The sequence below is a fragment of the Drosophila montana genome, unplaced genomic scaffold, assembly GCF_035044405.1.
Source record: "Drosophila montana isolate Dmon_TW-CO22-7 unplaced genomic scaffold, ASM3504440v1 contig_3639_1, whole genome shotgun sequence".
Classification (NCBI taxonomy): domain Eukaryota; kingdom Metazoa; phylum Arthropoda; class Insecta; order Diptera; family Drosophilidae; genus Drosophila; species Drosophila montana.
In genome coordinates, this window is record NW_026998523.1 from 152,857 (window position 1) to 166,547 (window position 13,691).

The 13,691-nt window shown below is 37.2% G+C and overlaps 5 protein-coding genes across 5 annotated transcripts; all 5 read left to right on the plus strand.

The window, feature by feature from the left end:
- Positions 1-2,007: 2,007 nt before the first annotated feature.
- LOC135435594 (spleen trypsin inhibitor I) lies at positions 2,008-2,877 on the plus strand. Its single transcript, XM_064692743.1, has 2 exons — positions 2,008-2,271; positions 2,335-2,877. The coding sequence occupies exons 1-2, from the start codon at positions 2,067-2,069 to the stop codon at positions 2,508-2,510; spliced, it is 381 nt and encodes a 126-aa protein (XP_064548813.1). The 5' UTR covers positions 2,008-2,066; the 3' UTR covers positions 2,511-2,877.
- A 1,713-nt stretch (positions 2,878-4,590) lies between these two features.
- On the plus strand, positions 4,591-5,357 carry LOC135435593 (early lactation protein). The gene has a single exon (XM_064692742.1). The coding sequence runs from the start codon at positions 4,627-4,629 to the stop codon at positions 5,059-5,061; it is 435 nt and encodes a 144-aa protein (XP_064548812.1). The 5' UTR covers positions 4,591-4,626; the 3' UTR covers positions 5,062-5,357.
- Positions 5,358-5,764: 407 nt separating this feature from the next.
- On the plus strand, positions 5,765-6,211 carry LOC135435595 (male accessory gland serine protease inhibitor-like). Its single transcript, XM_064692744.1, has 2 exons — positions 5,765-5,906; positions 5,966-6,211. Exons 1-2 carry the CDS (start codon positions 5,840-5,842, stop codon positions 6,145-6,147), a joined length of 249 nt encoding a protein of 82 aa, XP_064548814.1. The 5' UTR covers positions 5,765-5,839; the 3' UTR covers positions 6,148-6,211.
- A 2,640-nt stretch (positions 6,212-8,851) lies between these two features.
- LOC135435583 (male accessory gland serine protease inhibitor-like) lies at positions 8,852-9,330 on the plus strand. The gene is made up of 2 exons (XM_064692716.1): positions 8,852-9,012; positions 9,076-9,330. Exons 1-2 carry the CDS (start codon positions 8,946-8,948, stop codon positions 9,255-9,257), a joined length of 249 nt encoding a protein of 82 aa, XP_064548786.1. The 5' UTR covers positions 8,852-8,945; the 3' UTR covers positions 9,258-9,330.
- Positions 9,331-10,058: 728 nt separating this feature from the next.
- Positions 10,059-10,567, plus strand: LOC135435584 (male accessory gland serine protease inhibitor-like). The gene is made up of 2 exons (XM_064692717.1): positions 10,059-10,204; positions 10,287-10,567. The coding sequence occupies exons 1-2, from the start codon at positions 10,138-10,140 to the stop codon at positions 10,466-10,468; spliced, it is 249 nt and encodes an 82-aa protein (XP_064548787.1). The 5' UTR covers positions 10,059-10,137; the 3' UTR covers positions 10,469-10,567.
- The last annotated feature ends 3,124 nt before the right edge of the window (positions 10,568-13,691 follow it).

Below are 13,691 nucleotides of genomic sequence, written 5' to 3' on the forward strand. Positions count from 1 at the left end.
ACAAATACCCTACATTTTTTATTAGCTTCTTATTGAAATTAAATATATGAAAAGTGAAGTTATCTATGTAGGCCTAACTTTCCCACCGATACCCTACACTCATAACACTTATAAGAAACGGCGCCGGCGCTCACATGAAATGACGTAAAACTTTGCAGTGGCAACAAAAACATGTTCCGCATATCAATGACAACATCGACAGCAGCAGCAGCGACAACAGCTTCAGATACAGATACAACAAATTGAAGTTGATTTTCAATACATGTGCAAAAATAGAGCCAGTGGAGTAGAGCTGGGCACCAGCAAGTGGGCATTCGATTTAGAGCTGTAGTTGTTTACGCACTGCCTCATGCATATGCTAATTGAGGTACAGATACAGATACATATACACAGATACAGATACAGATACACTGGGGACTTAGCTATTCAGTTAAGGCGCACAGGCATCTATGAGTGAGTTAATTGAATGAAGTAATGAATGCTGAGTCTATACACTTGCATGTCGAGCCGAGACGAGTCGGTTCTCAGTTGCAACTTCTCAATTTGGGGCTGTGCCTAATTTAGTAATTAAACGCAGTTTTGGATGACGAGCGGCACAATTAATGTGTCTCGCCTGGGCAGCATTTCAATTATTTCAAGCAAATTAAACAGTTAACTGAATTGTCACCACATTACACACACACACACACACACACAGAGAGAGAGGCATACACATCATTTCGGCCATTCAATCAGCCAAATTTGCGTGCCACCCACGACCCATGTATCTGCGTGTTTGTGTGCCGAGTTCAGCTAATGAATAAATAGCACGACTGTTGACTGCACTCCTCATCATCATCATCATCATCATGATTAGCAGCATAGTTAAGTGATAATTCAATTTGCCCTATGCATTAACACCTAACTAACGTTTTTGCCCAACCTTAGCCTGTTAGCCATGCCCACATCAATCAGGCTAATTATTGCTTGGGCTAGACCCAACTGGTCTGCGACCTGTCCCAACTGCAAATGCAATTTTAATGAGCCTCAAGTCTTCGCACTTGCGCTTACTTAAATTTAGTAACTCTTTTTCAGCCACATGAGTTATTTAAAGGCAGATAATTCTTATGCAAATTGTTGCAACACCAGGAAATTATCTTTGCTTGTAAAATATGTCTCTTGTGCATATAGAAATTAATAGTTACTTTTCCTAATAATGTTTATTGCATCATAAAATGTGTAACTTTGTTGACCAACAAATTATGGAAAAATAATTGAATGGATCGGCAAACAATCAGAGCAAAGCTGGCTAATTTTGTAGGTAGTCGGCTAAAGTGATACCCTCTTATCTAATATTTGTATAGATTATAAATAATATCATTAATATATCACATAATAAAACGGGAATGAGTAAAGCAAGTTTCTTTATAGTTAATTTATTTGTAAGCCCCTTTAACCCAAAGTTGAATTTTTAATCAATTCAAAAAATAAGTTGAAATCCAAATCAAATGCAAACTCATCAAATATTGAGATCTGTTTAAACATTGACCTGATAAAGCTCTTATGGTTCTTGAGTTCTTGATAATCGTTCAATATTATTTTCTATTATTCGACATAAATTATTTCGGAATCGAATGTATTCACATATAAGAGAATGAGGCATTAAAATACTGACTTTTGACAAGCTAGCCTAAATATTGTAACAAGCTCTTAGTGAAGGGTATTCAAATGGTTACCTTCATCAGACTGATAGCTTCTGTTGTCTAGCTGTGCCTATATATATATGTTTTTATATTATATAATCTATGTACATATACGTTTGCCTGTGTAAATATTTGTATGTATTTATACATATATAAATCTGATAATTAAGCTCGCTTGTGTTCAACACTTCGTATACGCAATTTGAGTTAAACGCCTCGCTTAACAGCATTGACACACAGATACACACAATCGCACACGCACACCCAGCTCACTTATATGTATTATAATTTTTAAAAAAGCTCGCTAGACAGCTTAGAAAAAAGTAGAAGATTCAGTTGTTGTTTGCAGCTATTAACGCGCAGTTATCGGTGATCACATTGAGAATGAAACGAATGACGAGAATGACCCAATTTCTGTGGCTTGCCGCAATTGTTTTACTCTGCCTTACACAAATGACCCAGGCGGTGACCACGCCCAAGCCCAAGGGGCTGGCACAGGCACCACAGGTGACCGCCACCACCACGACCAGCACCACCTCAAAGCCCAAGCCAAACCAGCAACCACCACAACAACCACAGCGCAAACAAGGTAAGGTCACAAAAAGATATTTGAGTTGCATTTTTAAGTTGCAAGTTTCGATCTTCTCGACAGATGCCAAATGCCTGCAGCCACTGGAAACGGGACCCTGTCGAATGAGCCTGGAGCGCTATTACTACAATAAGGAGACGAATGCCTGCGAGACATTCAAGTATGGCGGCTGTAAAGGCAACGACAATCGTTGGGGCTTTCGACAGACTTGCGAAGAGGCCTGTCTGGTCAAGAAGTAACTTAAGTTCAATTAATCCACAATATTTCCATGGCCATTCTCCAAATAATAGTAAATAAATTATCTATATAAGCGTATAAATTCTCAATATACAGGAATTATATTTGATTAAACAATTTGACTCATATCAAATTTCCAGCTGATCCAATTTATGGTAATCTCGGAAATAAATGTTTTGAACAAATAGTAAATATAAATAGTACTATATATAACCGAATAAATTATATGGCATTTGGGCCAACAAAAAAACAGACAGTGATGTTATGTGTTGGATCGAAAATAATTAAACTGATGCTATCAAGTATAAAAAATAATGTTCCAAAACTTCTACTCACCGCTCATCCTTTATGCCTGTGCCACTTGAAAAATCATCAAAATATGTACGTCTGGCTTTATTTCCTGAGAATCGCTTAGCGGGGCGGAAGTTCAGTTTAAATAGTTAGATCAATAGTTTGTATTCATATGATACTTTCAGTTTGTAGCCACTAATCACATCACAAAAAAAATATCACTTGCATTTTTGAGAATCGCGGAGAAGTGTGGCCGCTAAGTTTAAACACTTGGTACATTACATTTCATTTCCATAGCACCTTAAGTTTGAGGCCACTGTCCAGTCGCCACAAAATAAAAATTACTGAAATTACATCGAAGTGGGCAGGCCCTCCTTGAATTTATGAGAATCGCGGAGAAGGGTGGCCGCTAAGTTTAAATAGATGGCACATCACTTTTCCTGTCCATAGCACTTTTAGTTTGCCGCCACTGTTAGTCAGATCACAAAAAAATCACTTAAATTACATAGAATAGTGTTATTTTCAAATTTTTTATTTGACATTAAAGAACGAACTTATGTCCTTCAGTTATTAATGAGTATAAGCTTAATTTTCTTTTCGCCTTTTTGTTTGTCTCCCTCATTCTTTCTCTTCCTATCTCTTTCTCTCTCTCTCTCTCTTTTTACGACGGTTACTTTGTCTATAATTATCTCTAGCTGTAGTAGTCTCTCTTATTTTCTCATAGTCTTTCTTTTCTTATACTCTCACATGCTTTCTTTGTTCCTCTCTCTCTCCCTCTTGCTACAGCTTTTACATTCTTTCTCTCGCACTCTATTTTCGTAAAGTCTTGCTTTTTAATTTTCCATGCTTCTTTCTAAATTTTTTAAATTCATTTCTTTCTTATCCTTTCTCTTTTTGGTTTTCTAAGAAAATTAGGGTCTCCCTCTCTCAATCTCTGACGCTTCTAATCTCACTCTCTCTCGCTCTCTCTCTCTCTCTTTTATCTCTCTCAAAGTAACTCTTGCACTCCCTCTCTAATTCGCATCCTTTCTTACTCTATCTTTCATTTATTACTCACTCTCTCACCCTTTCCTTTTCTCTCCCTCTATCTCTTTAAGTAAGACTCGCTCTCCCTCTCTCACTATCTCTCTCTTTCTCTCTCTCGCTAATCCCTGTTAGTTCTAAACACAGTCTCTCCCTCTCTTTCTTATATACTTTCCTTTACATATCCATAACGCTCTCCCTAAATCTCTCTCTTTAACGCTCTCATTTTTACTCCTCTCCCTCTTACCGATTCTCCTATTCTCTCTCTCTCTCTCTCCTTTTATAACTCTCGTCTCACTCCTTTGATTGTATTCTTTAAATCTCTCATAGCTCAAGATTTCATATACATAGGGGAATTTTTTAATAAATGATATTGGTTTGGCGATGCTGATCGGCACGCCTTGTTCCGTGACAGTTTTTCAAAGTATCCAAAAAGTTCGTCAAAACAAATTGTGGAACTGCCCACAGCTGTGCGGAAATAAAAAAGCATATGATTTAGCCGTGCTGAACTATCATAACGCTTAGCAATATTAATAGGTGCGTTGAACTGCAACTGAGGCATTGGACGTCTGAAAACTGTCAACGAGACGAGACAAGACGCGACGAGACGAGGTGTCGCGGCTTGTCGCCGTGATTTACATGCCTCGGCGAATGATTCGAGCAAATACAAAATGATAAAAAAAACTACGGATACGTGCGGTCTTGGGCCAGAGTTGACTCACTTCGGGGGGCAGTTTGTTTGACTATTTAAGGCTGGTTAAGTATCAGAGCTGAAGTCATTCGCAGCAAAGAAACCGAAACGAAATGTGCTACAAGTTGTCCCTAATTGCGCTCAGCGTACTGCTTAGCATCGTGTGCGTGCACAGCGCCGCGGTGGATCAGACGCATCTGGTTGTGGAGAAACAGCAGCTGGAGGGCCAGACAACAGCTGACGACGTCGATGCGACCAGTGTGCCGGAGCAATGCCATCAGCCAAAGGAGACGGGTCGCTGTTTTGCGCTCTTCTATCGCTTTGCCTACAATCTGGACACGCATGCCTGCGAAGAGTTCGTATACGGCGGCTGCGCCGGCAACAGCAACAACTTTGAGACCAAAGAGCAGTGCGAGCAGCTCTGCCTGGGCAAATCAGCGCCACCAACCGCAGCTTCCGCGACAGAGCAGAGCACGGAACTGACTGCAGAGCAACAGCAAACGGCAGAGACGACCACGAGCAGCGCCAATCAGCCCGCTTCGGATTAGTGGGAAGAACCCGGACACTGTCTATATACTTAGTACACATAAGTAAAAAAGCTAACACTCACAATTAAATTCATCACGCTCCCACTATACATACCAATATGTGTACAGATTTTATGTATTAACACATATACATTTAAATATACAGCTCCAGGGGCGGACTCTGAAGTAAAGGGCGCCAGTATTAAAGTAAAATATTTCATCTGTACCAAATAATCTTCTTAATTGTAGTCTGAATAACAAGAAAAATCACGTGTTATACTAATAAACATATAGAACGGCTATCTCAAGTACTTTAAGTACGCTAGCAGACAATTTTATACAAAAGCTGTTCCTCTCATATAGTAATCCGAATTGATAATACTTCGCAGATATTCTAGGAGAAGAGTGAAGGTCGTTTTTACTGAGTTTGGACATGAAATCTTGAATATATGACAACTTTATGATATAGTGGTCCAATCCGGAATATTCGACATATTGTAATATTCCTTTGTGAAAGTTATTAAGCTGAGAAACATTTTTAATAGGCGCCCCAGATTTCTGAGCGCCTAAACTCTGTTCCTGCTTAGCTCCACCTATTTTTTGAATTATTTGCAAGTATTTGTTAATGAACTTTAACTTGACATATAAAAAAACACAACCACACACGCACATAGACACACACACACTGATAAGTTTCATTGATCACCTACGGCCATAGATAAGTATAAAACATCGGGCTCTGTAGCCAAATCTAGTTAGTCGCTCTACGAAAGCCCTAAATAAATCACAATTCTTCAAAATGAAATTTGCTGCTGTAATTTGCCTGCTCTTCGCACTGTTCGGCGTGTCCCTGGGTCTCAAGGATTGTAAGTATAAGTATACTTATCAATGGATGATCCTCTATTAAGTTTTGCTTTGCCCTCAGCCGTTTGTGGTCTGCCAGCTGCAGCCGATGGCAACGGCTTGATCAAGTGCGCCGCTTTCATACCTAGCTGGAGCTACTATCCTGAAGAAAATGCATGCAAGAAGTTCATTTATGGCGGATGCGGAGGCAATGAGAATCGTTTCGGAACTGAGGAGCTCTGCGCAGCCAAGTGTGTGGAGTAAAATTGCTAAATGAAAACTCAAGCTGTGGTCTTAATCAATAAATTCGTTGAATGAAACTTTAAAAGCCCACGCTGTTTGACCTTGAAAGGTGTTCAATGAGATTTGGATTGGTCTATGCTTTACTTATGCTGTGGAATATGGAGGCATTTGGGAGCACTCGCTTTCGAATCATTAAATATAAAAATCACTCGAAAGCTAAGCTCCTGTGTATAAATAATTTGCATCAAAATACGCTCTCAACTAGTTTAAAAGAATAGATAGAATGACTTTTGTATACTATACACTATTTTATGCTCACACGAAAATTTCATACTTTAAATTTGATTATTAAAATTAGACACGAGTGAATCGAGGCTTGTTTTCCGGATGAAAGACACATTGTAGATTTAAACTGTGAATATAGTTTCTCCTCGCTTCAGCCAAAGTTTTTCAACTGCGGTTACAAGTTCTCAAATCTTAGAATGAAGCTGTTTTTATATTTTTTTGTTCTCGCTGCATACGTGGGCAGTTCTTTAGCTCTTAAATACGGTCAGTATTAGAAACTGAAACATTCTTCAAATAAACTCAACTTTTATCTCGTTAATACCCACAAAGAGGACTGCGGATTGCCTCATGCTGATATTGGACCATGCTGGGGTGGCAGCAGCAAATGGTCTTATAATGCAGTGACCAACGAATGTACACATTTTCGTTATTCAGGCTGCGGTGGAAATGCTAATAAATTTAGCAGCCAAGAAAATTGTGAGAATAAGTGCCTGATTAACAGATCCTTACCTCTTAAACATGGTCAGTATTAGAAACTGGAACATTCTTTAAATAAACTCAGCTTTTACCTCGTTAATACTCACAAAGAGGACTGCGGATTGCCTCATGCTGATATTGGACCATGCTGGGGTGGCGGCAACAAATGGTCTTATAATGCAGTGACCAACGAATGTACACATTTTCGTTATTCAGGCTGCGGTGGAAATGCTAATAAATTTAGCAGCCAAGAAAATTGTGAGAATAAGTGCCTTGTTAAAATGTTCTAACTAAATATGTTAGACGAAATCGCTTACACAATTTTTCTGAATATGCAATCGGGCTAAGATATTAAATAAAATATTCATAAGCCCTAATATTCTCCCGAGCGTTATGCATTTAGTACAAATCAATTTAATTACGCCTTTTCATTTAATAAATTCACACTAATTAGTCTTGAAGTTTGTTTCTGCTGTTCTATTTAATCTTTCTACGGAAATACTTTATGGTTCATATGGAGTTTGTTGCCCTAATTGTCTGCTCCTTTCATTCTTCGGATTTTCTCTGGGCGCTAAATCATTTAGGCATTTGCTAAGTTTCAGCGGGTGATCCACACTTAAATTGTGCATTACTCTAAGCCATTTGTCATCAACCGCCTCCAGGTGACAATGGATGCCTTGCCCAGGCAGGCAAGGTGAAGCTACCATCCAAAAAAGAATGCAAGAAATTCATCTACAGACAATCGCTTCGGTTCTCAAGAGGAGTTTGAATTAAATTGAAAAAAGTAATTTTAATGTTACGATAACATTTCAATAAAGAAAGCAAATTGTCCTTAAAGGCGACATTTAAAATTTATTACCGCAGTTTTTCATTAGTATACAAGAAGACTTTTGAAAGTATTTTAAGACTAAAAATTGCATTAATAATTAAAATATAAATATATAAAAATTCATTGCATTCGCTTATCAAACCTTTTTACAAACGTTTTGAATAACAAAATGAAATAACACTTTTACTTGTTTTGAATCATTAAGCCTAGTATTAGAGTATTTAATTCTGGGAAATGAGTTTGTTTACTAACAGCTCGGGACTTTCCGAAAAAGATACTATAAGTAGACGCTGTGAAACCAAGTTGGGAATTGTGCTCATGAAAAGTAAACAATAAACAAGCAAATTGAGGCAACAATTCACATATTAATACTCTCTTCACAAGACGAACCGGGGTGTATGGGTTTTGAGCAGTAACTTACGTAATATTTTTCGACACACAAATTATTCAAGACTTTAAATCTTCGATATGCATATAACTATCGTTGCCTTCCATATAGTTTTGAAGTGACTGTATTACAGTTCTACAGTAACTGCTTATCGGCTATTAAACTGTGAACAGAGTAATGTGCAGTCGGTTGCATTCAAGTGCATTATTTTCACTTATTGTTAAGTATTTTCCGCGCCAGATTTAAGATCTAGAGAATTGACAAGAATTGCACCCAGGTGATTGAATATATTGTGCCCTCGTACACAATACAGCTAGAATAATCCATTAAATTTGTACGTATTGTTGTTTTTCACTATAAGAGAGTATATTAACTTTGTCATGAAACATGAAATGCAACGAAACTGAAATCTTTTCGAAGCAATTAAATATCTAACACATTATGTTGAAGTAGAATTCGCTCTGTGTGTGATTCTAAAAACTCGCTCAACTGGCAAAACTGGAAAGCATATTAAATGTTTAATAGATTTAAATGAGGTTATCGATGAAGATCTTAAACTTATTAATTAAAAGGTTGCGCATTGCCACATATATTTTAGCTATAATTTTAGTCTCGTTCTCATTTATTTCCCCTTGAAATTTATTTTTTAGTATTTTTCTTTACTCGGAGCATGAGGTAAGAGTGTGCGATAAGGCTGTCAAACAAAGCTCAAAAAAACGGAATGTTTGTCTAATAAATGCGAGTTCGACTTGTACACAGTTTAGTTGAAATTTGTCACTGATTACACATAGAGTTAACGTGCGAGCCGAACTAAAAAATAAATAAATAAAAATATTAAACATGAAGTTTTTTCTATTGCTTGTGATTGTTGCTGCCTTTTTGGCCAACTGCCTGGCCCTAAAAAATGGTGTGTAGTACAATGTGAAATACTCTTCCAAAATAGTGAACTAACCTTGAATGGTCCTTGCAGATATCTGCGGTCAGCCCCACTCGCGTAATGGGGATGGAGTCGCCGTCTGCCTGGCCTATATGCCCAGATGGACCTACGATGCGGCGGCCAATGAGTGCATTAAATTCATCTATGGAGGCTGTGGAGGCAATAAGAACCAGTTTCCCGACCAGGAGAAATGCGAGGCAGCCTGCCTTGAATGAGTTTTGATATTGTAATCTTTTATGTGCATTCTAATAAAGAATTATCGAGCTCCAAAATGCCGAAACTAGCTAATTAGTGTCTTTGAAAATAGCTAACAATTTTTTATTTTGTTCTGAACGGGGTTGGGGTTGATGAAAATATTTTGATAAAAACGACATGCAGAAGCTGAAGTGTTTGCAATCAATACTTCAAGCACAGAATAGCCGAACCGGTTCTTTGGATAAGGGTCGAGTTATTTGCTCGTATTTAGGCTCGTTTCTAAATCCTGATTTTCAACATATATAAACCCATAGAGAATGTTTTTTAATAAAAAATGTAAATTCCGTAATTGGCTTTTATATTGATGTAGACCTGCTTCCACTAAATTCTTTCCAATGCTGTTTCTAGAAAATAAACCGAATAATTTAATAAATAGGGTTTATTTCGGATTCGGGCTTTGAGCAACTGCTTTGGTTCAAGGTTCGTTACAAGGCTCGGTTAGCGCTTAATATTGAAATTTCTGGTCCTATTTCTGGTTCGGCCTTACGGCCTACGTCATGAATTTCAGAATGAGAAATGTTTGCACTCAAAAGAGAAGAATAGCATGTGTGTATTTAGCAATCTCAACTGAAAAGTTCCCCTTTTTAATACGTTTACTTAATCATATTGCTAAACATTGAAAACAAATATTTACCAATACTACAAACAACAACAAACTTCGTAATAATTTTATTCTGTATTCAAAGGTTTCGACAGTCGAGGCAATGCGATAAGACAGCTGAGCAGAGCTCTAGGAATGTATTTAATATGCGAGTTTGAGTTTCGTGCTCTTTAGTTAAAATTTATCACTGGTCGCATTCACTTCTCATCTGAGTTACTTAGTAAAAAAAAAAAGTTATTATGAAGCTTTTGGTATTGTGTGTAATGCTTATTGGCTTGATTGTCAGCTGCTTTGCGTTCAAAAATGGTGTGTTTTCAATATTAAATATATTTTTCCCAAAGATCAGTTTCTTACTCTATATGCTCTATGCTTTTTTATGTGTACATAGATGTGTGCAGTCAGCCCCATTCCCGAAATGGCGACGGACGAATTTCATGTGAGGCTTATATACCCAGGTGGAGCTTCGATGCGGCTGCTAACGAATGCGTTAAGTTCATCTATGGAGGCTGTGGAGGCAATGACAATAGCTTTGGCACCAAGGAGCTCTGTGAGGAGAAGTGCTTGGAATAAACGGCCATTACTCACTGAATGATAGGTCAACATAGGAAAACAAGAATCCAATTTAAGCTCTGATATTGATTTGATTAAAATAATTCCGTTTAAAAACTACTTTCTGGTTTAACTTCATTAAGAGACCTTTGACTTAATAGCTTGGAATACCTTTCTTAAATTATATTCTGTGTCGGTATACTTTTTAATCATACCTCTTAAGCATCAGGGCGATAAGAAAACATTTCTTTAATTTTTTCTAGGAGCACTTAATATGTACCCTCAAATATCCTATATAGACATATGTGCAAACTTCCCACTCTCATAGCCTGGTTAAAACTCAATCGATTTTCACAAGGTTTGGCTTTTTGTCAATGGTTCGACCTCTTGATCAATTTGGCATCCAAATCTGGCAACATCATTCTTGGTCACAATTCATGTGAAAATGGTACCCTCAAATATCCAATAGGTCTAAATTTCCAACCCCCATAACTTGGTCAAAACTCAACCGATTTTCATAAGGTTTGGCTATTTTTCAATGGTTTGAACTCTAGATCAATTTGGCGTATAAATCTGGCAACATTATTCTTGGTCCGAATTCATGTGAAAATGGTACCCTCAAATATTCTATATAGACATATGTAGGTCAACATTTTCCACCCCCATAACTTGGTCAAAACTCAACCGATTTTCATAAGGTTTGGCTATTTGTCAATGGTTTGACCTCTAGATCAATTTGGCATCGAAATCTGGCAACATCATTCCTGGTCAAAATTCATGTGAAAATGGTACCCTCATATATCCGATATAGACATAGGTCAAAATTTTCCACCCCCTTAACCTCGCCAAATCTCACCCTTTTTTCGCGAAGTTTGGGTCTTTGTAGTTCTCTATATTAATTTGGCATATAAATCTGTTCACATTAGTCTTTGCCAAAATTCATGTATTAAAGGTACCCTCAAATATTCTATATAGAAATATGTCTAAATTTTCCACCCCCATAACTCGATCAAATCTCATCCTATATTCATAAAGTTTGGCTCTAAGAAAATGTTCAATGCCATAAAATCCACATCTTCTGCTGTGAAATTACCAAACTTATATTAAACTAATTGCAAACGATTTTGCCAATTTTCCACACCTGCGGGTGAAGTTTTCTACAACCCAGTCTTAGCTTTCACCTCTATCACATAATCTAACTAGCTTTTATCGTTTGGGATACGCATTGATCAGCCATCAAACAGTTTTATATTTAGATATAAATATATATTTGTCATTACGTACTCACCTGCACCATTGTATTGTCCTCATCTATCAGTAGGCGAAGGACGACATTTTTTATCCTCTAGAGCTATAGCTGCCGCCTCCTCCATTGAAGCCGCCATTCTATATTTGGAGCCTCCGTCTCCTCCAATACTTAAGCCGGCGCCTCCTCCATTGCTAAAGCTGCCGTCTCCTATATAGCTAAGGTCGCTGCCTCCTCTATAAGTCGCTGTCTGTTCCATCGCTGAAGCTGCCGTCTTCTCCAATATTAAAGTCGCCGCCTTCTCCATCGCTGAAGCTGCCGCCTCCTTCACAGGTGGCTTACTTGAATTTATGAGAATCGAGTAGAAGGGACTTAGTTAGAATAAGTTTTTTTTAATTTGCACCGCAGCTAGGGGTAAACTTGGTGTTGCATACAAACACACAAACATATATGCATACATTAATTTACATATATAACGCATAGAAATATAATGTTATAGACATGCATACACAGAAGCATACGTGCATACATACATTCATACATAAATATGCACATACATACATACATACATACATACATACATACATACATACATACATACATACATACATACATACATACATACATACATACATACATACATACATACATACATACATACATACATACATACATACATACATATATACATATATGCATACATACATACATACATACATACATACATACATACATACATACATACATACATACATACATACATACATACATACATACATACATACATACATACATACATACATACATACATACATACATACATACATACATACATACATACATACATACATACATACATACATACATACATACATACATACATACATACATACATACATACATACATACATACATACATACATACATACATACATATGTATATACATAAATATGCACATACATACATACCTACATACCTACATACCTACATACCTACATACCTACATACCTAAATACCTACATACCTACATACCCACATACTCACCTCTGACTTGATGAACAACACACGAGTCAGACACTGAAAATGCATTAAAAACTGTAGGGCCTACTTGAATTCATGAGAATCGAGGAGTAGAGCAGCACAGCACAGCTACAAATAAGCTTGGTCTGCTTTTGGTATTAGAAAACAAACATCTAGGCATACATATATACATAAAACCGCCCACAAACACACACACACAATTCCATACACACACACACACGCATATATAATACTGCATATATTTAATACTTAAAGAGTATACATTTAATTCTCGCCATGCACAGAACGAGCTAATCAGTTTTGTTTTTCGATATCGCCTTCCATTTCCAGAGTACCGATAAATATCGATTTTGAGACTTGGTTTATAAAGCATTACTCGAAGGTTATGAGAGCTACATATAGCAAACTGTGGGGGTGTGTGTTATTGTGTAGTATATTTAGGTTTACAATATTGCAATTACAACACATCTAGATATTTAATTAGATGCGGATGTGTGAAGTGTGAAATGTTGTTAAAAATATTAACACAGCATTGGATGTTTTTATTGTTTTTCTTTTTAAACATACTGTAAATAAGTTCTAGCTCTTAATTCTTAGAATGAAGTTGTATTTCTTGTTCACGGTACTCGCTGCATTGGTTGCCAGCTCGGTAGCTAAGCAAAATGGTAGATAGCGAACAAAAGATTGGTATGCAAGTAAAACTTAGTTGTTAACCCCTTGTAATACACAGTGATATGCGGATTTCCGGTTGCCTTTAACGAACAAAGGCCCTGCAAGGGAAAAGAACTAGCCTGGCATTATGATTGGCTAACCCAAAAATGCGTTCCGTTCGTCAACAAAAATTGCCACGTAAATCGAAATCAGTTTAAAAAGAGAAAGGAATGTACGGAACTGTGCAAGGGTGTAACGAGTAAAACTACAACCACCGTGAAACCAAAAATAGGTTAAGCGACATC

What these genes read in the sequence shown, in the direction of transcription:
- LOC135435594 (XM_064692743.1), top strand. Translation starts at nt 2,067, where the DNA reads ATGAAACGAATGACGAGAATGACCCAATTTCTGTGGCTTGCCGCAATT. An exon ending in ACAACCACAGCGCAAACAAG is followed by an intron (nt 2,272 to 2,334) that starts GTAAGGTCACAA and finishes TCTTCTCGACAG; the next exon opens with ATGCCAAATGCCTGCAGCCA.
- LOC135435593 (XM_064692742.1), top strand. Translation starts at nt 4,627, where the DNA reads ATGTGCTACAAGTTGTCCCTAATTGCGCTCAGCGTACTGCTTAGCATC.
- LOC135435595 (XM_064692744.1), top strand. Translation starts at nt 5,840, where the DNA reads ATGAAATTTGCTGCTGTAATTTGCCTGCTCTTCGCACTGTTCGGCGTG. An exon ending in GTCCCTGGGTCTCAAGGATT is followed by an intron (nt 5,907 to 5,965) that starts GTAAGTATAAGT and finishes CTTTGCCCTCAG; the next exon opens with CCGTTTGTGGTCTGCCAGCT.
- LOC135435583 (XM_064692716.1), top strand. Translation starts at nt 8,946, where the DNA reads ATGAAGTTTTTTCTATTGCTTGTGATTGTTGCTGCCTTTTTGGCCAAC. An exon ending in CTGCCTGGCCCTAAAAAATG is followed by an intron (nt 9,013 to 9,075) that starts GTGTGTAGTACA and finishes TGGTCCTTGCAG; the next exon opens with ATATCTGCGGTCAGCCCCAC.
- LOC135435584 (XM_064692717.1), top strand. Translation starts at nt 10,138, where the DNA reads ATGAAGCTTTTGGTATTGTGTGTAATGCTTATTGGCTTGATTGTCAGC. An exon ending in CTGCTTTGCGTTCAAAAATG is followed by an intron (nt 10,205 to 10,286) that starts GTGTGTTTTCAA and finishes ATGTGTACATAG; the next exon opens with ATGTGTGCAGTCAGCCCCAT.